At 45.1% G+C, this 23,526-nt stretch overlaps 1 protein-coding gene across 1 annotated transcript in view; it reads left to right on the forward strand.

The window, feature by feature from the left end:
- The window catches only part of C3H3orf33 (chromosome 3 C3orf33 homolog), a 48,581-nt gene continuing 25,055 nt past the window's right edge, over nucleotides 1-23,526 (forward strand). The window contains exons 1-4 of the mRNA XM_075338578.1: nucleotides 1-89; nucleotides 14,561-14,620; nucleotides 22,438-22,591; nucleotides 23,290-23,450. Coding sequence (XP_075194693.1) covers nucleotides 6-89; nucleotides 14,561-14,620; nucleotides 22,438-22,591; nucleotides 23,290-23,450 — 459 coding nt within the window. The 5' untranslated portion in view covers nucleotides 1-5. The remainder of the gene's footprint in view (nucleotides 90-14,560; nucleotides 14,621-22,437; nucleotides 22,592-23,289; nucleotides 23,451-23,526) is intronic.

Here is a 23,526-nt window from a genome sequence, read left to right on the forward strand (position 1 = left end):
TCAACATGGCGCCCAGTGACGGAGAGCCCGCAGATAACGTGATCTCCAAGGCTTCCCGGCTGCTTGATTCGCATTTGTATCTAGTCCGGGTAGGCAGCGAGTCTGCTTCATTGTGGCTTGTGCAGGTGTATGGGGAGCGTCACTGATCCTTGTATTTTCGGCATACAGTCCTGTGTACTACTGTGCTGGGCGGTGTTCTAGGTGTACGATCGGTATAGAGATCCCTGGTGATGTGTGTGGCCCTCCTGGTGCTATATGGGGTCCTGTGTGCTGAGGAACATTTTGCTGGCGAAAATAAATGGCTGGGAATGGCTTCCTGGCAAAGAATTAGGGTCACACGCCTATAAAGAGGTGCAGAGTGCCCCCATAATCCTGCCCCCCTGTGGTCACGGCTCATGGCTCCAGCACCTGTACACAGCTGTGGTCACCAGGGCTGGGACAAGGTATTTTGGTGCCCCCGCCCCCGATGAACCCTCAACCCCAAAGTAAAGGACTAGCTCAGAGCTGGTGATGAGCGAGCCCTACCATGCCCGAGTGCTCTATATAGAACCTTCTCCATAGGCGTGTTATCGGACATGGAATATAAACTGATGGCATTTGGCCTGTAAAGTGCACACTCTTCAAAAATGGACTTGTGTATCATAAATAGACTTAAGGCCGCTTTACACGCTGCGATATCGTTACCGATATCACTAGCATGGGCACCCGCCCCCATTGGTTGTATGTCACGGGCAAATCGCTGCCCGTGGCGCACAACATCGCCTGGACCCGTCACACTATTTACCTTCCTAGCGACGTCCCTGTGACCGGCGAACCGCCTCCTTTCTAAGGGGGCGGTCCGTGCGGCGTCACAGCGACGTCACTAAGTGGCCGCCCAATCAAAGCGGAGGGGCGGAGATGAGCGGGACGTAACATCCCGCCCACCTTTTTCCTTTCTCATTGCCGGTGGACGCAGGTGAGGTGAGGTTCCTCGTTCCTGCGGTGTCACACATAGCGATGTATGCTGCCGCAGGAACGACTAACAACATCGTACCTGCAGCAGCAACGATAATTGGGAATAGGGGGGCATGTCACCGATTAGCGATTTTGAACGTTTTTGCGACGATTCAAAATCGCTCATAGGTGTCACACGCAACAACATCGCTAACGCGGCCGGATGTGCGTAAAATTCCATGACCCCAACGAGATCGCTTTAGCGATGTCGTAGCGTGTAAAGCGGCCTTTACAACGAGTGAAAAAAGTATTGAACAATTTTCTGAGTAGACGTATTTCTAATTGTGCTATTGAAATGAATGTATCTATCACCAGATGTCGTTAACCACCCATCCAATCCACACAGGCAAAGAAAGCAAACCATTGATGTCCATAAATTAAGTTATGTGAAATAATGAGAAATGAAATAGGGAAAAACTAAAGGCATGGAAAGTGATGACACCAGCTGAAATCTATCAGTTATTAGAGAGCAATCCTGCCACTTAGTGAAAAATAATATCAGCCGGTTCAACGAATGAGTCTCATTATCAAGGAGCCAAACAAGCAACATCTCATGATGGGTAAAACCATTGAACGATCTCAAGAGATTACGGTTCCAGTGAGCACTATTGGGGCCAGAATCCGGAAGCGGAAAGAACCGTCCACGACCAGGTGCTCCCTGCAAAATTTCAGACAGTGCAGTTAAAAGAATTACATAGATATGTAAAATTTGGGTTTATGAAAATTGCTTCAAATCCAATGACTGACTCTCATGTTTTCTTATTCCCAGATTTAATAAACATTTTTATTTTTAACCATCACATATGGATTTTGCACACAACACGCGTGAAATTATATACAAGTGAGATGAACAAGAAAAATCTTTATTGTAGCCAAAAATGTACATAATATTACAGATATAAATTTATTGAACATTAATTCTGCAATTTTATTAGAAACTAACTTGTGCCTTTTTTCTTTTCTCTTCAAAGCTTCTCTTGACACCTTTTCTCTTACAGAAGGCCTACAGATCTTCTCCGTAAGCATCCAGCAGAAGTCCTTCACCATATTCACGTTCCATCTTCCTTGATATTGTCATGGCATCATCTTGATATCCTGATTAGAGATGAGCGAGCCTGAAATTCGAGGTTCGGTTCTGAACACAGGCTAAAAAAAAAAAACAGAGTTCAGGTTCGAAGTTGGAGCGAGTTACGAGTGCAAACCACTCAAGCGAGCAGCGCTGTGCTTGGGTATGAGTGATGCTCAGCCCTGTGCAAGCCGCGTGCAGTGATTGAATGGCTCGCACTAGGGGTAAAATCAGCGTGATCAGATGTAGTGTGCACATGTGCCGCCCCAGCAACGGATCGAACCGCTCGGATCCGGGGTTAGTGTCTGTTCATGGCTCGAGGGTCTCCGGACCCAGGGGCTTAGGGGCCACACTCAAATGTAAAGGGGGTATTTACAGGGGAATTGATATGCGGTAATTGGCAGTACCGCCGCTGCCGTTCGGAGTACCCAGGGTGATGGAGTGGGTTAGCTAGGTGACATTGCCCTCCACGGGTAGGCAGCGTCTAAAGAGAAGGAGCGTGTAGTACCCTGTGACGACCTGATAGTCCAGGGGCGTCACATTCCCCCTTGGTTAAACGTAGCTCGTCCTCGAGCTGCAGAACATCCAGAGGTTTATTTTGTAACTTGGAAAAAGCAGAGAGAAATGACATTTTTATTAACTGGTTCACATCCCTCACAGGGGAGGCACATCACTTAAACGTTGCATTAACTCTTAAGCGGGGTTTACACACTGCGATCTCGCTATCGAGATCGCAAGCGATCGTACCCGCCCTCGTCGGTTGTGCGACATGGGCATATTGCTGCCCGTGTCGCACAACCTCGCTTACCCCCATCACACGGACTTACCTGCCCTGCGACGTCGCTCTGGCCGGCAAACCGCCTCCTTCCTAGGGGGCGGGTCGTGCGGCGTCACAGTGACGTCACATGGCAGGCGGCCAATAGAAGCGTAGGGGCGGAGATGAGCGGGACGTAAACATGCCACCCACCTCCTTCCGCATTGCCGATGGAGGCAGGTAAGGAGATGTTCGTCGATCCTGCGGTGTCACACACAGCGATGTGTGCTGCCGCAGGAACGAGTTACAATATCGCTAACATCCTGTAAACGATTTTTTGTTTCAGGACGACCTCTCCACGGCAAATGATTTTGCCCTCTTTTGCGATCGTTTAAGATCGCTCTTAAGTGTTACACGCTGCGATCTCGTTAATGACGCCAACGATAATTCATTAATGATATCGTAGTGTGTAAAGCCCGCTTTAGAGTTAATCTTTATTAAATAACGATGGAACGCTACCGGTTGCATTGATTTCAGTGGCTCAACCTACTCTGTTGCAGCCTCTTCCTGCGACAGTCCAGTCCCAACGTCCCGGATCCCATTAAACCGCCACCCAAACAACCTGAACCCCACTCATTCCTAATCGGTTCCGTGACAAGGTTAAAGTCCCGGATTTAAAAAAAGGACGACTCTGGTAGCAGTCCTGAGTAACCTGGTAGCCGTTACCCTGTTGTGACAACTCCCACCAAGGCACCCTGGTGTCGTCTACCAGCACCGCACCGTCCAAGGCCCTGACAGTCCTTTTCCTGTAACAAAGGGTGGAAAAAGGTTCAACAAGGATGACACAGTCTAATTGCAGCATAAACTTTCCTGTCACCCCCAACCTGGTCTTCTTCAATTAACACGGGAAGGTTCAACAAGGGTGACAAGTTCCACAAAACTTTTTATAAGCTTGAAGGTTCCAGCTCCTCTACTCCATGGAGGTGAGCGATGATTCTTCTTTTGTGCCCCGAGCAAACACTTTTGTACGCAACCGCATCAGCCACTGCCAATGCCTTTCCTTTTCATGGGCGCTGATGTCGGGCTTCACCTCTACCACTGGTGCTGGTTGTAGCTGGACTCCTGCTGCCGGGGATGCAGTCTGCGTGCTCCGTACCTGGGTACGGGCCCGGTAATGCGGCTGAGTCTGGTCGGGCCGGTGTTGGGGTGACCGCTGTCGTGGCCTGGTCGGGTTTTATTGTCTGAGGCTCTGCAGCTCGTTCCTTGCAAATAGGGACTGGAGGTTCTGTTGCTGGTGTTGGGGTAGGCAGCTCAGCGTCCGCCGAGGGCGAGGGTGACGGTGGCGGAGCACTTGCATCGGAGGGGGGCTGACCGGACCCGGCAGCCATAGAGGCCGGATCAACCGGGGCTGGGTAGCTGCTTACCCTCTCCTCGCGTGGGACTTCAATCTCATGCGCTCGCACCGCCATTTCCAGGCTCCTCATTTCTTCCCTCCAGTGGTCCAGAATAAAGAGGAACTGCGTCAGCATGCTCCTGCAGAGTTGTTTTCTGTCTCCTGCTCGATCCAGGTCGCAGTCCCAGGAGCAGCACACTCCGGAGACCAGTCTCGTGCAGCCACCATCTTGCCTCTCCGGTACCCAGGAACGTTATGGCAGAGTCCTGGCGTCTCTGCTCCCCTTACGCTGTTACATGCCGTCACACCCCCTTCGTTTTCGCCAGCCACTCACTGCTGCGCTGGGGCCCTCTGGGAACTTCCGGTTCCAGGCAAACTCTCAGGAAGAAGGGCGGGGCTTTGGCTTTGCGCACTTTTGGTCTGGAAGATGGCGTTTTGGTGCCAAAGATGGCGGAAAATGGCGGGAACGGGACTTTGGACACGTAGCTTCGCTTTTCAAGGCGCACGTCACCCAGGTTAGTGGGCCCAGTTCATATCCTGTTTGTGACGCCAGAAATTTGAGGTGTGCCGCCCCAGCAGTGGATTGAACCTCTCGGATACGGGGGTAGTGTCCGTTTGTGGCTCGAGGATCTCCGGACACGGGGGCTTAGGGGCCAAACTCAAATGTGAAGGGGGTATTTACAGGGGAATTGATATAGTTCGTGATGCGACCCGTGGTGTGCGGTAATTGGGAGTACCGCCACTGCCATTGGGAGTACCCGGGGTGATGGAGTGGGGCAGCTAGGTGACGTTGCCCTCCACGGGTAGGGATAGGCCCGGGACTCTGGATGGTGATGCGGGGACACGGTGCAGGGGTCAGTCGGGTACTCACTCAGCAATGAAGCAGACGCTGACAACTGGTTAAACCAAGTCTCTGGATACCGCTGCCTCTCAAGGAGAGCTCGTCCGGGTCCCGTCCCCTGCAGTGTTGCTGGTGATCCGTGACCTGCCTCCTGGCACAAAGTTTAAATTCATCGTAGTGGCCCAGTAGTCTGGAACTTGCTGGGCCCCGCTCCCCACTGTGGCTAAGTGTGGGAGCCTTCTCTCATTGCTCACGCTTGGGATCTTAGTGGGCTGCTTGTATGGAGGGCCCTATCCCCCTCGTTGCACTAGTGCCCCGATTCTGGAGCTAGAGGTAACAGTCCATAAAGCTCCGTTCTCCACAGGTTAATTGCCGGGTTGCCTGAAGCTACTCCCCGACCTAGGGGCCGTGTACCCCGCCGTGCCTTCGGTCCCGGACCGGTGATAGGACTAGGCTGATGACCATCCTCTTTGACAGGTCCAGGCTCCTAGCTCAATCCCCTGTGACCGGGGGTCCGACTCCTCTAGGTCCAGACCACCATCTGCAACCTAGTCAGCTGCTCCTGGGAGCCACTACTCCCAGCCTCCTCTGAGCTTCTCTCAGCTCGAGGGCTACCTCACTTCACCTCCTCCACTTTACTACTCCACTTCACTACTCTTCACTCCTCACCTCCCCTTCCTGACCCCTAGGTGGGTGATCCCATTCCGATCTTATTCCGCTCAAGCCTCCAACTGGTGGCCAGGGTGTATCTAGGATTTGATTTGCTGTTGGAGGCAGCTTGGTAAGATGGGGACCCAGAACCATGAGGGATTTGAATAATGTACTAAAGAGAAGGAGCGTGCAGTACCCTGTGACGACCTGATAGTCCAGGGGCATCACACACACACAAAAAAAAATATGAAAAACTCCGTTCACCCTCCCCCAGAAGTGTTCTGCTAATGGCTGCCTGGATGCATGTGGGTGGAGACACGAACTGCCCAATTACTTTGAGATTCAGGTCAAGTCAGGGTAACAAAACAAACCTAAGGTTCGACTGTGCCATCCGAACCAAACTTTCAAAGGTTCGCTCATCTCGAATCTTTATGAAATCTTTCTCCTTGCTCTTTGCTAACAGCACCAAGGATTTCAGAGAAGTAGTCTAAATTAAAATGTAAAAAATGTAACTTCAAATTCGTCAGACAACCCAAGGCTGTGAAACATTTCAGCATGTTCTCCATGATGGATTTAAATTTTAGATTTTTGTTGTTACTTGGAAATTTCTTCACAACTTCTTTAATAGAATCCCAAGCTTTTTTCTCAACAACTTTCATTTTTGTTTCAAACACGTCATCCTTCATGAGGTTCTGAATATCCAGAAAGAAAAAGATACCAGAGGTCCAAGTATGTAATTTCCTTCTTAATTTGAAGGTTGAATCCCTCCATATTGCATTTAGAAAAGTAGTGATCACTATGATTTTGCGATTTCCTCCAGATCATAGGCAGTCCAAAAAGAGAGCTCTTTCTTCCCTTTAGACCACTGTCATAGTTCTTCTACGCAAACAGAACATGTGGAGCCCACGCCTTGTCCTGATCACCTAGTTGTACAGCAAAGTACACATAATACCCTTTTCTAACGAAATCCATAATGTTGCTTTTGTTGTTTCTTCTCTAGAAAACCGCTTCAGAGGTAGAAAATGTTGTCGGCTTAATGACAACCCCCCCTTGTAGCCATTTTGATCACGTTGTTAGAAACAGAAGCTTAATACACCACAACCATTAAATACTGAAAGGAGTAGTGGTAAGCACACCACCACACTCTCATGAACTCTGTCTAGAGAAAATCTGCGTTTTCCTCCTCATAGCGACCAATCACAGTGCAGCTTTCAGTTCTACTGCTGAGAAAAAATGAAAGCTGTGCTATACTTGAATTCTATGGACAAAACCACAGTCTTTGGAAGTTGGATAAAGAAAATCTTCTCTGCCCATAGCAGCCAATCACAGCACAGCCTCCATTAATTTCTAACCAATCTAAAGACACCAAAATCATCCAACAAAGGTCATGCTGCAAAGCGGTCAAAGTATGGTGCAAGAAAAAGAATATGGAATCCATGTTTGTGAAAAAACTTGTACATAATGGAATTTTTTGAATATTTCTACTCAGTTCAGCAATTGAAAGCATATAAAAATCACCTCTTTTCCAACAATTTGGAAATTTTGAGGACCTGTGTGATCAGCAGAGTTTTACAAGAGCCAAGGACCACTTGTGGAGCTACAAAAAGACCTGAAATCAGCAGGTACAGTTGTTCCAAAGAAAACAATAAGTTATGCGCTCAACCACCATGGCCTGGTTGGGTGCTGTAAAAGGGAAGTATTGGCCATATGTATGTAGTTATGTGTGTGTGTGTGCGTGCGTGTGTGTATGTGTATATATATATATATATATATATATAAAATTACAGTGTGTCCACCCATATCCTGTCCACTATAGGCATAGAAGTGGTGTCTAGTTATAGAAAAGTAGCCATGCGCTATGCAATGAAACCACCTATAGCGCCACCTATTAGAAAACAACAGAGTTAGCATTTTTATTTCGAAAACGGAACAAGATAAAGAAAAAAAGTGAATTAAAAAATTGTAGGGCATCATCAATTCAATACGAATCAACACCTTGCATACAGAAATGCTATGATTAGAACGTGTAAAACTCACAAGGCTGCGGACGTGAAGTGATACCTCATGGAGGAGCTTCCTACAAGTCATTGGGTATGGTGGCTGCGTGGAGTGGCCTTCTAGCTCACCTGACCTGATCCCATTGGACTTCTTTCTGTGAGGTCACATCAAACAGCAGGTGTATGCGACCCCTCCACCAACATTGCAGGACCTACGACGACGTATCACAGATGCTTGTGCAAACGTGTCACCTACCATATTGCACAATGTGCAGCAAGATACAGTATGCTGTCCAGAGTCCAGATGTGCATTGCAGCTGACGGTGGCCACTTTGAGAATCAAAGTTAAATGAGCGCCATACGCGTGACCAGCATTCAATGTTTTTTTTTGGGGGGGGGGGTCATGGGTTTCATATCATAGCATTTCTGTATGCAAGGTGTCGATTCGTATTGAATTGATGATACCCTACAATTTTGTTAATTCACTTTTTTTTCTCAAACTCGTTCCGTTTTCGAGATAAAAATGCTAACTCCGTTGTTTTCCACCAGGTGGCGCTATAGGTGGTTCCATTGCGTAACGCATGGCTACTTTACTATACCTAGACACCACTTCTATGCCTATAGCTGCCGCCATTCTCAAGTTAATGGCGGTGGACAGGATATGGGTGGACACACTGTATACACACATATATCTTGTGCTGAAGGTTGACAAAGATATCATGTGTTTGGATTTACATTTTTTCATAGCCAGGATGGGAGGAGTCTTATCCTACACCTAGCAATGCACCCCCCCCCGTGACATCACAGTTTTCAGTCAATGATAAGTTGAAATGAAACTTAGTCACAAGCCCCTATTTAAGGTGACACACGTCCTGTGAGCTTTGTCTTGCCTCTTTGCAGTGGGACCAACATGAAACATGGCTGAGTATCAACCCATATATTGATAGTGTTAGCGTTGGGTGGTCTGTAATGGTGTGAGTGTTTTGGCCAATGTGGGTGGTATATTATTAGATATTTGGCGGTTTAATGTTGTATTAGTGAAGGTATTGTTTAGTGTTTTCCTGTATTGTAAATGTGTATAATTTAGTACCGTATTTTTCGGACTATAAGGCGCACCAGACCATAAGACGCACCCTGGTTTTAGAGAAGGAAAATAGGAAAATAAAATTTTAAGCAAAAAATGTGGTCATGACACACTGTTATGGGGCGAGGATCTGCTGCTGACACTGTTATGGGGGTAATATCCCCAAATTCTCTACTAAGGTACCCCATCCTGGTAATGATCCTCCTGCCTTGTGTATATATTTATGTCCCTCATCCTGGTATAGCCCCATCTTGCTATATACTGCATCCTGGTATGTGCTCCCATCCTGCTCATATGCGCCATCATCCTGCTCATATACCCCCATCATCCTGCTCATATACCCCCATCATCCTACTCGTATACCCCCATCATCCCGCTATATGCCATCATCCTGTTCATATACTCCCATCATCCTGGTATATGGCCCCATCATCCTGCTCATACTCCCATCATCCTGGTATATGGCCCCATCCTGCTCATATATCCCCATCATCCTGCTACAGTGCCTACAAGTAGTATTCAACCCCCTGCAGATTTAGCAGGTTTGATAAGATGCAAATAAGTTAGAGCCTGCAAACTTCAAACAAGAGCAGGATTTATTAACAGATGCATAAATCTTACAAACCAACAAGTTATGTTGCTCAGTTAAATTTTAATAAATTTTCAACATAAAAGTGTGTGTCAATTATTATTCAACCCCTAGGTTTAATATTTTGTGGAATAACCCTTGTTTGCAATTACAGCTAATAATCGTCTTTTATAAGACCTGATCAGGCCGGCACAGGTCTCTGGAGTTATCTTGGCCCACTCCTCCAGGCAGATCTTCTCCAAGTTATCTAGGTTCTTTGGGTGTCTCATGTGGACTTTAATCTTGAGCTCCTTCCACAAGTTTTCAATTGGGTTAAGGTCAGGAGACTGACTAGGCCACTGCAACACCTTGATTTTTTTCCCTCTTGAACCAGGCCTTGGTTTTCTTGGCTGTGTGCTTTGGGTCGTTGTCTTGTTGGAAGATGAAATGACGACCCATCTTAAGATCCTTGATGGAGGAGCACAGGTTCTTGGCCAAAATCTCCAGGTAGGCCGTGCTATCCATCTTCCCATGGATGCGGACCAGATGGCCAGGCCCCTTGGCTGAGAAACAGCCCCACAGCATGATGCTGCCACCACCATGCTTGACTGTAGGGATGGTATTCTTGGGGTCGTATGCAGTGCCATCCAGTCTCCTAACGTCACGTGTGTGGTTGGCACCAAAGATCTCGATCTTGGTCTCATCAGACCAGAGAACCTTGAACCAGTCTGTCTCAGAGTCCTCCAAGTGATCATGAGCAAACTGTAGACGAGCCTTGACATGACGCTTTGAGAGTAAAGGTACCTTACGGGCTCGTCTGGAACGGAGACCATTGCGGTGGAGTACGTTACTTATGGTATTGACTGAAACCAATGTCCCCACTGCCATGAGATCTTCCCGGAGCTCCTTCCTTGTTGTCCTTGGGTTAGCCTTGACTCTTTGGACAAGCCTGGCCTCGGCATGGGTGGAAACTTTCAAAGGCTGTCCAGGCCGTGGAAGGCTAACAGTAGTTCCATAAGCCTTCCACTTCCGGATGATGCTCCCAACAGTGGAGACAGGTAGGCCCAACTCCTTGGAAAGGGTTTTGTACCTCTTGCCAGCCTTGTGACCTTCCACGATCTTGTCTCTGATGGCCTTGGAATGCTCCTTTGTCTTTCCCATGTTGACCAAGTATGAGTGCTGTTCATAAGTTTGGGGAGGGTCTTAATTAGTCAGAAAAGGCTGGAAAAAGAGATAATTAATCCAAACATGTGAAGCTCATTGTTCTTTGTGCCTGAAATACCTCTTAATACTTTATTGGAACCAAACAGAATTCTTGTGGTTTGAAGGGTTGAATAATAAATGACCCTCTGAATAAACTTTTCACAATTTAAAAAAAAAAATAAAAAAAAATAAATAACATTCTTTTTTGCTGCAGTGCATTTCACACTTCCAGGCTGATCTACAGTCCAAATGTCACAATGCCAAGTTAATTCCGAATGTGTAAACCTGCTAAATCTGCAGGGGGTTGAATACTACTTGTAGGCACTGTATATGCCATCATCCTGCCCATATACCCCCATCATCCTGCCCATATACCCCCATCATCCTGCTCATATACCCCCATCATCCTGCTGTATGCCATCATCCTGTTCATATACTCCCATCATCCTGGTATATGGCCCTATCCTGCTCATATACCCCATCATCCTGCTATGTGCCATCATCCTGTTCATATACCCCCATCATCCTGGTATATGGCCCCATCCTGTTCATATACCCCCATCATCCTGTTCATATACCCCCATCATCCTACTCATATACCCCCATCATCCTACTCATACCCCCATCATCCTGCTATATGCCATCATCCTGTTCATATACCCCCATCATCCTGCCCATATACCCCCATCATCCTGCTCATATACCCCCATCATCCTGCTATATGCCATCATCCTGTTCATATACTCCCATCATCCTGGTATATGGCCCCATCCTGCTCATATACCCCCATCATCCTGCTATATGCCATCATCCTGGTAATATACCCCCATCATCCTGCCCATATACCCCCATCATCCTGCTCATATACCCCCATCATCCTGCTATATGCCATCATCCTGTTCATATACTCCCATCATCCTGGTATATGGCCCCATCCTGCTCATATACCCCCATCATCCTGCTATATGCCATCATCCTGTTCATATACCCCCATCATCCTGCTCATCTACCCCCATCCTGCGGCACACACAAAAAAATAAACGTTTACACTCACCTTTCCTCGTTCCACGCAGCGTCGCTCCTCCTCCTGTCTGTACCGGCAGCGCTGTGTTGAGCCGGCCACGTTCCGTGCAGCACTGCGATGTATTGTCCTCCAGTCTGCCGGCACGGCTGTGAAGATACGTGCGCACAGCGATGACGTCATCGCTGTGAGCCCCACTAGTCTCCAGTCCACACAGCGCGGCCGGCAGACTGTAGGACATCGCGGTGCTGCAGGGGAACGGTGAGTACATTGATTCACTGCACCCCGCGCTGATGATGATGCGCGGGGAGCAGTGAATACAGCCGAGCATGATCACTCCAGGCTGTAGTTGCCAGGGGTGATCACGGCCGGCTGTTAATTATGCACGCGTTCCCACCCATCATCCCGCCCACCTCCCGCAGGAGGATGGGTGTACATATATAATGAGCGGGCCCACGTGGTCACGGCAGGCGCTGCTGCTATCTGCTCGTTCCCCCGATGACCCGCTCCACCGCAGCACCCTCATTCCCTGCAGCCATGCCCTACATTCAGACCATTAGACGCCCCCCCAACTTTCCCCCAACATTTGGGGGAAAAAAAGGGCGTCTTATGGTCCGAAAAATACGGTATGTGCGTTTCATATTAATTTATATATGTATTTACGTGCTAATACAGTGGAACCTCGGATTACGAGTAAACCACTTTACGGGCAAGCAAAGTTTTTCACAAATTTGTAACTTGGTTTACAAGCAATGCATTGCAAGACGAGCAAATACTCCCCACACACACTTCCGGTTTCATGCCTTCACCACGCTCTGACCCGCTCTGGCTGCTTTTCCTCACCTGCAGGCACGTACTGTAGATCCGGTAACGATTGCAGCCGATAAAGTGGCTATTGCTGCTGTTTTTGCTTTATTTCAGCTTAACGTTATGCCGGCGCTGTGCACTGCACAGCTACTGTATTCCCAAATGCAGCGCGCTTGCCAATCGGAGGCAAGCAGCGCATGACGTCAGCTGCTGAAGCACTGACAGCGGCAGGTCATGCACGGCCGCAATCGTTACCGGTTCCTCAAGCCTCTGGACTGCAAAAAGCAGGAGGGAGATTGCCGAGGGAACGATGGACAGGTGAGACTAATGTTTTTGTTTTTTGTGTATATGTGAAGGATGGCGCAATATCGGACCAGGGTGGGACATTGCTAGTGTGTGTGTGTGTGTGTGGGTGTGGGCTGTGGAATGAATTGTATGAGTTTCACTTATTTCCTATGGGAAAATCTGCTTTGCTATACGAGTAACTTGGTTTTCAAGCACACTCCTTGAACCAATTATGCTCGTAATCCAAGACTCCAATGTATTTTATTGTGTATTTAGCATGGTCTTGTTGGCAAATAAACGTGTTGGATTTTATTATAATAGCAAAGTGTCTTGAGTCTGTGTGTTTGTGGAATACACCAAATGGAGTATTTGGAGCAGTGGTAAAGTAATAACAGAGAAATTATACCCTTTGAAATAGATTCTTATTGTAGGAAGGAGGAAATAAGTATAAAGGCCGCTTTACACGCTACGACATTGCTAGAGCGATCTCAGTGGGGTCACGGAATTTGTGACGCACATCCGGCCGCGTTAGTGATGTCATTGCATGTGACACCTATTAGCGATTTTGAATTGTCGCAAAAATGTTCAAAATCGCTAATTGGTGACATCCCCCCTAATCTCGATTATCGTTGCTGCTGCAGTAACGATGTAGTTCGTCGTTCCTGCGGCAGCACACATCGCTATGTGTGACACCGCAGGAACGAGGAACCTCTCCTTACCTGCGTCCCGCCCGCAATGAGGAAGGAAGTAGGTGGGCGGGATGTTATGGTCGCTCATCTCCACCCCTCCACTTCTCTTAAGTGGTTGCTTAGTGACGTCGCTGTGACGCCGAACGAACCGACCCCTTAGAAAGGAGGCGGTTCGTCGGTCACAGCGACGTCGCTAGGCAGGTATGTGTGACTGTTCTGAGCGATGTTGTGCGCCACAGGAAGCGATTTGCCCGTGTCACACAACCGATAGGGGTGGGTACCCACGCTAGCGATATCAGTAACGTTATTGCAGCGTGTAAAGCGCCCTTAAGGCATTGTAGTCTCGATTTTTTCCCCTTTTGACACGCTAACTCTACAAAACTCTATTGCTGAACAAAAGCATGTTCAAGTGCATTAAAGTTTGTTCAACGTTTAGACAACCTGTGAAATGCTGGAAGAGTACAGTCTGGTCAGATGAGACCAAAATTGAACTCTTTGGATCACATAATACGTACCATGTTTGGAGGCGAAAAGGCATTCAAAAACACCATACCAACAGTGATATTTGGAAGTGGGAACATCATGGTGGGGGGCTGTTTTTCAGCAAATGACACTGGCAAACTTCAGATAATTGCAGGAAGGATAAATGGACAAATGCACTGAGACATTCTTGATAAAAATCTGTGCCATCTACCAGGATAATGGAGATTAAACGAGGGTCGGCATTTTTGCAAGACAATGATCCCAAACACACATCCAAGGAAATTCTCAATTGGTTTCAGAGAGAGAAAATATAGCTTCTAGAATGGCCCAGCCAATTACTTGACCTAAATCCAATCGAAAACTTATGGAGGGAACTAAAGCTCAAAGTTCATAGAAGGAGTCCGAGACTACTTTCTCTTGAAGCTGTCATCTCCAACAAAAGCTTTTGTATGAAGTATTAAATCAATTTCAGTAAGCATGTTCAATACCTTTTCCCTGTTTCATTTCTCGTTATTACACAGAACTTAATTTATGGACATCTATGGTTTGATTTATTTGCCTGTTTGGATTAGATGTCCTGCTACAAACATATGGTGAGAAATTCATGTCAATAGGACCTTTAGAAATATATTAACTTAGAAAATAGGTGACATGTTCAATACTTATTTCACCTGCTGTATATGTGATATTCATTACTTTGATCCTTGACAAATTTATTTTTGCAGAACATCAGCTCGGGATTGGCAATAGTTGGCATCGTTTTGTGTGCAAGGAGCATAAGACTGGTAAGGATGGAGCTACGCTTATAACAGATTTAAGGTTCTACAATAAAAGTAATTTCATCTGCATCGTATGACCCGCACTGTGACTATCCAGATCACGCATCATCTTCTGTGGGGAACAAAGTCATGTTTTTACATGTTTTTAAATGCAGATTATAAGATTCAAACCATGAGAAATAAATTGAATAGTGACTTCCAGTTTACACTGAAGATGCCAAGTGATTAGGATAGTCACAATGCAGGTCATGGGATCATAATGGGGACCGAATCAACACTGATTGGGGAATACAATGATTTTTACTTTCATTAATAACAATTATAGGTACAGTACAGACAAGGTTTGGACACACCTTTTCATCTCTAGAACAACTGTTAAGAGGAGACTTTGTGCAGCAGGCCTTCATGGTAAAATAGCTGCTATGAAACCACTGCTAAGGACAGGCAACAAGCAGAAGAGACTTGTTTGGGATAAAGAACACAAGGAATGGACATTAGACCAGTGGAAATCTTTGCTTTGGTCTGAGAAGTCCAAATTTGAGATCTTTGGATCCAACCACCGTGTCTTTGTAGAAAAGGTGAACGGATGGACTCTACATGCCTGGTTCCCACCGTGAAGCATGGAGGAGGAGGTGTGATGGTGTGGGGGTGCTTTGCTGGTGACACTGTTGGGGATTTATTCAAAATTGAAGGCATACTGAACCAGCATGCCTACCACAGCATCTTGCAGTGGCATGCAATTCCATCCGGTTTGCGTTTAGTTAGACCATCATTTATTTTTTAACAGGACAATGACCACAAACACACCTCCAGGCTGTGTAAGGGCTATTTGACTAAGAAGGAGAGTGATGCGGTGCTACGCCAGATGACCCGGTCTCCACAGTCACCAGACCTGAACCCAATCGAGATGGTTTGGGGTGAGCTAGACTGCAGAGTGAAGGCAAAAAGGCCAACAAGTGCTAAGCATCTCTGGTAACTCCTTCAAGACTGTTGGAAGACCATTTCCGGTGACTACCTCTTGAAGCTCATCAAGAGAATGCCAAGAGTGTGCAAAGTAGTAATGAAATCAAAAGGTAGCTACTTTGAAGAACCTATGATATAAGACATATTTTCAGTTGTTTCACACTTTTTTTTAAGTATTTCATTCCACATGTGTTAATTCATAGTTTTGATGCCTTCAATGTGAATATACAATTTTCAGAGTCCTGAAAATAAAGAAAAGTCTTTGTATGAGGTGTGTCCAAACTTTTGGTCTGTACTGTGTGTGTATGCAATATATATATATATATATATATATATATATATATATATACCAAAGGTCTGCAAAGCTGTAATTGCTGCAAAGAGAGCATTCTGTGACAAAAGCAAAAGTTTGAAGGAGAAAATTATTATTTCAAGTAAAAATCATTATTTCTAACCTAGTCAATATCTGGACTATATTTTCTATTCATTCTATATGCAACTCATTTGATAAATAAAAGTATGATTTTTTTTATGGAAAAGACAAAATTGTCTGGGTAACCCCAAACGTTTGAACTGTAATGTGTGTATATATATATATATATACACACATTACAGTTCAAACGTTTGGGGTTACCCAGACAATTTTGTCTTTTCCATAAAAAAAATCATACTTTTATTTATCAAATGAGTTGCATATAGAATGAATAGAAAATATAGTCCAGATATTGACTAGGTTAGAAATAATGATTTTTACTTGAAATAATAATTTTCTCCTTCAAACTTTTGTTTTTGTCACAGAATGCTCTCTTTGCAGCAATTACAGCTTTGCAGACCTTTGGTATTCTAGGTGCTAATTTGCGGAGGTAATCTAGAGATATTTGCTTTCCCCCTCCCACAAGTTGGATTGGCTTGATGGGCACTTTTTGCGTACCATACAGTCAAGCTGCTCCCACAACAGCTCAATAGGGTTGAGATCTGGTGACTGGGCTGGCCACTCCATTACAGATAGAATACCAGCTGCCTGCTTCTTCCCTAAATAGTTCATGCATAATTTGGAGGTGTGCTTTGGGTCATTGTCCTGTTGTAGGATGAAATTGGCTCCAATCAAGCGCTGTCCACAGGATATGGCATGGCATTGCGAAATGGAGTGATAGCCTTCCTTATTCAAAATTCCTTTTACCTTGTACAAATCTCCCACTTTATCAGCACCAAAGTAACCCCAGACCATCACATTACCTTCACCATGCTTGACAGATGGCATCAGGCACTCTTCCAGCATCTTTTCAGTAGTTCTGCATCTCACAAATGTTCTTCTGTATGATCCAAACACCTCAAACTTTGATTCATCTGTCCATAACACTATTTTTCAATTTTTCTATTTCCAATGTCTGTGTTCTTTTACCCATATTAATCTTTTCCTTTTATTAGCCAGTCTCAGATATGGCTTTTTCTTTGCCTCTCTGCCGTGAAGGCTAGCATCGCAGAGTCGCCTCTTCACTGTAGACGTTGACACTGGCGTTTTGCGGGTACTATTTAAAGAAGCTGCCAGTTGAGGACCTTTGAGACATCGATTTCTCAAACTAGAGACTCTAATGTATTTGTCTTGTTGCTCAGTTGTGCAGCGGGGCCTCCCACTTCTCTTTCTACTCTGTCTAAAGCCTGTTTGTGCTCTCCTCTAATGGGAGTAGTAGGAAATCTTCAGTTTCTTATCAATTTCCCCCATGGAATATCCTTCACTTCTGAGAACAAGAATAGACTGTCGAGTTTCACATGACAGTTCTCTTTTTCTGGCCATTTTGAGAGTTTAATCGAACCAAAGGATGTAATGCTCCAGATTTTCAACTAGCTCAAAGGAAGGTCAGTTTTATAGCTTCTCTAATAAGCAAAACTGTTTTCAGCTGTGCTAACATATTTGCACAATGGTTTTCAAGGGATTTCTGAACATCCATTAGCCTTCTAACACAGTTAACAAACACAATGTACCATTAGAACACTGGAGTGGTGGTTGTTGGAAATGGGCCTCTATACACCTGTGTAGATATTGCATTAAAAACCAAACGTTTGAAGCTAGAATAGCCATTTACCACATTGACAATGTATAGAGTGTATTTCTGTTTAATTTAGTGTTGGTTTAATTGAAAAAGAAATGTGCTTTCCTTTCAAAAGTAAAGAAATATCAAAGTGACCCTAAACTTTTGAACTGTAGTATATCTATCTAGGTATCATATATATATATATATATATATATATATATATATATATATATATATATATATATATATATATATATATATATATATCTTATACATATACAGTACAGACCAAACGTTTGGACACACCTCATTCAAATAGTTTTCTTTATTTTCATGACTCTGAAAATTGTAGATTCACATTGAAGGCATCACAACTATGAATTAACACTTGTGGAATTAAATACTTAACAAAAAAGTGTGAGACAACTGAAAGTATGTCTTATATTCTAGGTTCTTCAAATTAGCCACCTTTTGCTTTGATTTTTACTTTGCACACTCTTGGCATTCTCTTGATGAGCTTCAAAAGGTAGTCTTCCAACAGTCTTGAAAGAGTTCCCAGAGATGCTTAGCACTTGTTGGCCCTTTGGTCTTCACTCTGCGGTCCAGCTCACCCTAAACCATCTCGATTGGGTTCAGGTCTGGTGACTGTGGAGGCCAGGTCATCTAGCGTGGCACCCCATCACTCTCCTTCTTAGTCAAATAGCCCTTACACAGCTTGTTCTGTTGAAAAATAAATGATGGTCCAACTAAACGCAAACCGGATGGAATAGCATGCCGCTGCAAGATGCTGTGGTAGCCATCCTGGTTCAGTATGCCTTCAATTTTGAATAAATCCCCAATGTCACCAGCAAAGCACTCCCACACCATCACACCTCCTCCTCCATGCTTCACGGTGGGAACCAGGCATGTAGAGTCCATTTGCTCACCTTTTTTGCATTGCATAAAGACACGGTGGTTGGATCCAAAGATCTCAAATTTGGATTCATCAGAACAAAGCACAGATTTCCACTGGTCTAATGTCCATTCCTTGTGTTCTTTAGCCCAAACAAGTCTCTTCTGCTTGTTGCCTGTCCTTAGCAGTGGTTTCCTAGCAGCTATTTTACCATGAAGGCCTGCTGCACAAAGTCTCCTCTTAACAGTTGTTCTAGAGATGTGTCTGCTGCTTGAACTCCGTGTGGCATTGACTTGGTCTCTAATCTGAGCTGCTGTTAACCTGCGATTTCTGAGGCTGGTGACTCAGATAAACTTATCCTCCACAGCAAAGGTGACTCTTGGTCTTCCTTTCCTGGGGCGTCCTCATGTGAGCCAGTTTCTTTGTAGCATTTGATGTTTTTTGCCACTGCACTGGGGACACTTTCAAACTTTTCCCAATTTTTCGGACTGACTGACCTTCATTTCTTAAAGTAATGATGGCCACTCGTTTTTCTTTACTTAGCTGCTTTTTTCTTGCCATAATACAAATTCTAACAGTCTATTTAGTAGAACTATCAGCTGTGTATCCACCAGACTTCTGCACAACACAACTGATGATCCCAACCCCACTTATAAGGCAAGAAATCCCACTTGTTAAACCTGACATGGCACACCAGTGAAGTGAAAACCATTTCAGGTGACTACGTCTTGAAGCTCATCAAGAGAATGCCAAGAGTGTGTAAAGCAGGAATCAAAGCAAAAGGTGGCTACTTTGAAGAACCTAGAATATAAGACATATTTTCAGTTGTTTCACACTTTTTTTTAATTATTTCATTCCACATGTGTTAATTCATAGTTTTGATGCCTTCAATGTGAATCTACAATTTTCATGAAAATAAAGAATACTCTTTGAATGAGAAGGTATCCCGCTGTAAAATATATATATATATATATATATATATATATATATATATAATATGTATGTGTATATATATATAGAGAGAGAGATATTACAGTGGGTACGGAAAGTATTCAGACCCCATTAAATTTTTCACTCTTTGTTTCATTGCAGCCGTTTAGTAAATTCAAAGAAGTTCATTTTTTTTCTCATTAATGTACACTCTGCACCCCATTTTGACAGAATAAAACAGAAATATAGGAATTTTTGCAAATTTATTAAACAAGAAGAACTGAAATATCACATGGTCACAAGTATTCAGACCCTTTGCTCAGTATTGAGTAGAAGCACCCTTTTGAGCTAGTACCTCCATGAGTCTTCTTGGGAATGATGCAACAAGTTTTTCACACTTGGATTTGGGGATCCTCTGCCATTCTTCCTTGCAGATCCTCTCCAGTTCCGTCAGGTTGGATGGTGAACATTGGTGGACAGCCATTTTCAGGTCTCCTACTCTACACTGCATCTTTTTGGTCTTCTTAAAAACCTACACAAGATCATCAGGTGACCACAAGAGGCTAATGAACATGGCGGGGGTTGGAGTGCAGAGCCAGTCAGACAGGGCATCACTCCACATTAAATATGAGGCTATGTGCGCATGTTGCGTTCTATTCCACAGCGTGTAAATCACTGCATGTGCGTCTCAGAACGCAGCTGAAAAAGCTGCGTTCGGAGACGCATTCGGCAGAACGCAACGTGCACACATTCCTGGAGAATTCATGCGTTCTAGATGCTTGCTCTGCCATATAAAGAGTGGGAAAAGTATCCAAAATGCACATTTTTGACAGTGCGGTTCCACTTGGCTCTGCAGCATCCCCATAGACTTGCAGCAGAGCCGAGTGGGACCGCACTGTCAAAAAGAGCATGGCTGGCTGCGAGATAGAGCTGCACGATCAGAATGAACTCGGATGAACTTCACCCGACTTCATTGTGATCGCGTGGCTCTGTGCATGTGCCGCGGCTTGATTTGCGATCACACGTGAAGGACTTACCTGTGATCGCAAATCCCCTGAGTGACTGCAGTGAGCTGCGCGATCAGCTGTGCTTTCACTCAGGTTACTCGCGGCCACAGCTGCAGTCCTCTACCTGAGAGCGGTGGCCGTGAGTAACCTCAGAGACAGCACAGCCGATCGCGCGACTCACTTCAGTTGCTGCATGGAGCTCACAGGAGCGGCGGTGTTCTACTGCCGCTCCTGTCAGCTTCCAATGTAACAGAGCTGAAAGCGTCGTGGGACCTTGCGTGGATTATGTCGGAGCTGGATGTGTTTTCGAGGGGTTAATAAAGTGGTGAAAGAGGGTGTTTTTTTGTCTTACATTACAAATAAAGGATTTTTTGGACGTTTGTGTTTATTTTCTTTAACTTACAGGTTAATCATGGAAGGTATCTCGGGGAGACGCCTGCCATGATTAACCTAGGACGTAGTGGCAGCTATGGGCTGCCATTAACTCCTTATTACCCCGTTTGCCACCACACCAGGGCAATTCGGGATGAGCCGGGTAGAGTCCCGGGACTGTCGCATCTAATGGATGCGGCAATGCAATTCCGGGCGGCTGCTGGCTGATTTTGTTAGGCTGGGGGGCTCCCCATAACATGGAGCTTCCTATCCTGAGAATACCAGCCTTCAGCCGTGTGGCTGGTATCCAAATTGGGTGGGACCGCACGTCGGTTTTTTTTTAATTATTTTTTTTACTGCTCGATATAGACACGCCCACTGGCGGCTGTGATTGGTTGCAGTGAGACAGCTGTCAGTCAGTGTGGGGGCGTGTCTGACTGCAACCAATCATGGGCGCCGGTGGGCGGGGGAAGCAGGGAATACGAGATGGATTAATGAGCGACCGGCATTTTCAAAAGAGGAGAAGCCACAGTGTGAACGCCGTGCAGTGCCGCGCTGGTGATCGTGGATCGGTGAGTATGAGAGAGGGGGTGGGAGGGAGAGACCGACATGATCAGAGAGAGAGAGATAGAGACATAGGGAGAGAGAGACAGACAGACCGACTGACAGAGACCTGCGGATTGCAACGAAAATGCAGTGCAAATGCACTGCTTAACATATTGGCAGCGTTTTTCAACAACTCATTGATTTCAATGGGTGTAGAACGCTACCAAAACGGACAAAAGAATTGACGTGCTGCTTTTCTAAACGCAAAGATTTTGTCAAATTTTTGACAATCAAAACGCTGCATTTCAAAAAGCATCGTGCGCACAGATTTTGCATGATTCTCATAGACTTTGCCTGGGAAGCACAACGCATGCATTTTGTCAGTGACACAGTGCATTGTAAATGCAGCCAAAACGCAGAAAAATACGCAACGTGTGCACATGGCCTTAGGAAAAAAGAATGAAACCAGGGATTCCCAGCCGGTCTCCCATGCTGGTACTTGCCTGACTTCAAACTGTACTGGCAGCACCTCCCAATGTGAATAGGTGTGTATCTTTTCACGATGCAATATATAAAAAGTAGGAAAAAAAACAGTTGCACTCTGCAATAGCACAAAAATACACTACCTAATGAAGAAATTGGAGGTATTTAGCCCACAAAGTTGCAGTTATTCTAATATAGGTATTGTTGATTTTTCTGATTTTTGTGGTCCTGAAGAAGAGGTCCTCACCTCGAAATGCGTAGACCTATGGAATAAAATAATCTTTCAGTAAATCAACAACATTTTTTTCCATCCTTTGGCGACAGAGCGGCTTTAACCCCTTCTACTCTCCAGCATTGCCGATATCTACATGTGGGGCTGTGGCAGCTGCCTATTATCTGTGTGCTTTTTGTGTTGGTTGTGACTTTCACAACCAGACTAGTTGAGTGTACAAAAACATACTTTTATTTTAATATTCTGTTAAGACACTATTTTGCACTCTCTTTCTCTTAGTTTCAGATTTTTCAATGGCTTTTGTCTTTTTTATTTTTTTTTTTTATATTTTGTCGTACTTCAGCAATTCATTATTTTTTCACTAGATAGCAAAATTTTCAAGTGCTAAGGACATCCCGGAAAAATTCATAAAGAAGAATGTGAAACTGCGTGGGAAAGTGATCCGGGTGAATGGAGAAATAATAGAAATTGATCATGTTCCCATCAGCCTGCCTATTCTGCGATCTTTACAGCAGAGATGTAAGTACAGTGTGTTTTATATTATTTCTATAAAGAGTCGCTATACACATGATCCACAATACGGGGAAATACAGTATATAGCTGTTCCCTGTGGGAGAAAACATGGAGGATCAAACAACAAAGTCCACTATAACTGGCAGACGCTGACTTTAAAATGGGTATCCCTATCTCGGTACATGACGGCGCATAGCTAGGATATGCCAGCACTCTTCAATCTCCTGGGATTCTAGCTCTGAGAACGTCACTGTTCCCTAAACTGATGGACAATGCTGGCTTGTCTGAGCTTTTTCAGCAGACAGTGCTCAATCCTGGCAAGTCTGTGCTGTCAATTACCAATGAGGGAGGCGGGGACATGCAAAACCAGTGGCAGAACTATTTACTGAGTTTCTTGGCCACGACCACAGTGCACCAAGCCCCCCAATTTCTTGATTAATCTCCAGTTTCTTTGGAATGGAGGCAGCGATCAGAGCACTTAAAGAGGAAATTATTATATGGGCATTATGCCCTACATGGTCATGTGCTTAGTTTATGATGTCATTTTGAGCTGACAGACTCTCTTTAAGTGTCAAGCACTCAACACATGGTACAGACCCCAGAAAAAGTGTATTTTTTTAACCTAGTGTGTGTGTGTGTGTGTGTGTTAGTAAAATAGGTGTAAGTAAACCATTGAAGTCAGCTGGATATTTCACCCTCCACAGGGCACGGGCAGGGCAGCCTACTGGTCAGACTGGCTGGAGTGGAGCTGACGCAGAATGGCAGGATCTGGTTACAGGATAATCTCCGACCCTCACAAATGCTATGGTTTCAGTTACTGAGCAGAGAAGACTCAATGCTGGACTGCTTTGTCTTCATCAACAGGGTAAGGATCTCAACATTACTTGAATTGCTAAAAAGTAACACAGACCTAGAATGCTTTTAATACAAAGGTGTTCCCA

Source organism: Anomaloglossus baeobatrachus, chromosome 3 (genome assembly GCF_048569485.1).
Source record: "Anomaloglossus baeobatrachus isolate aAnoBae1 chromosome 3, aAnoBae1.hap1, whole genome shotgun sequence".
NCBI lineage: Eukaryota > Metazoa > Chordata > Amphibia > Anura > Aromobatidae > Anomaloglossus > Anomaloglossus baeobatrachus.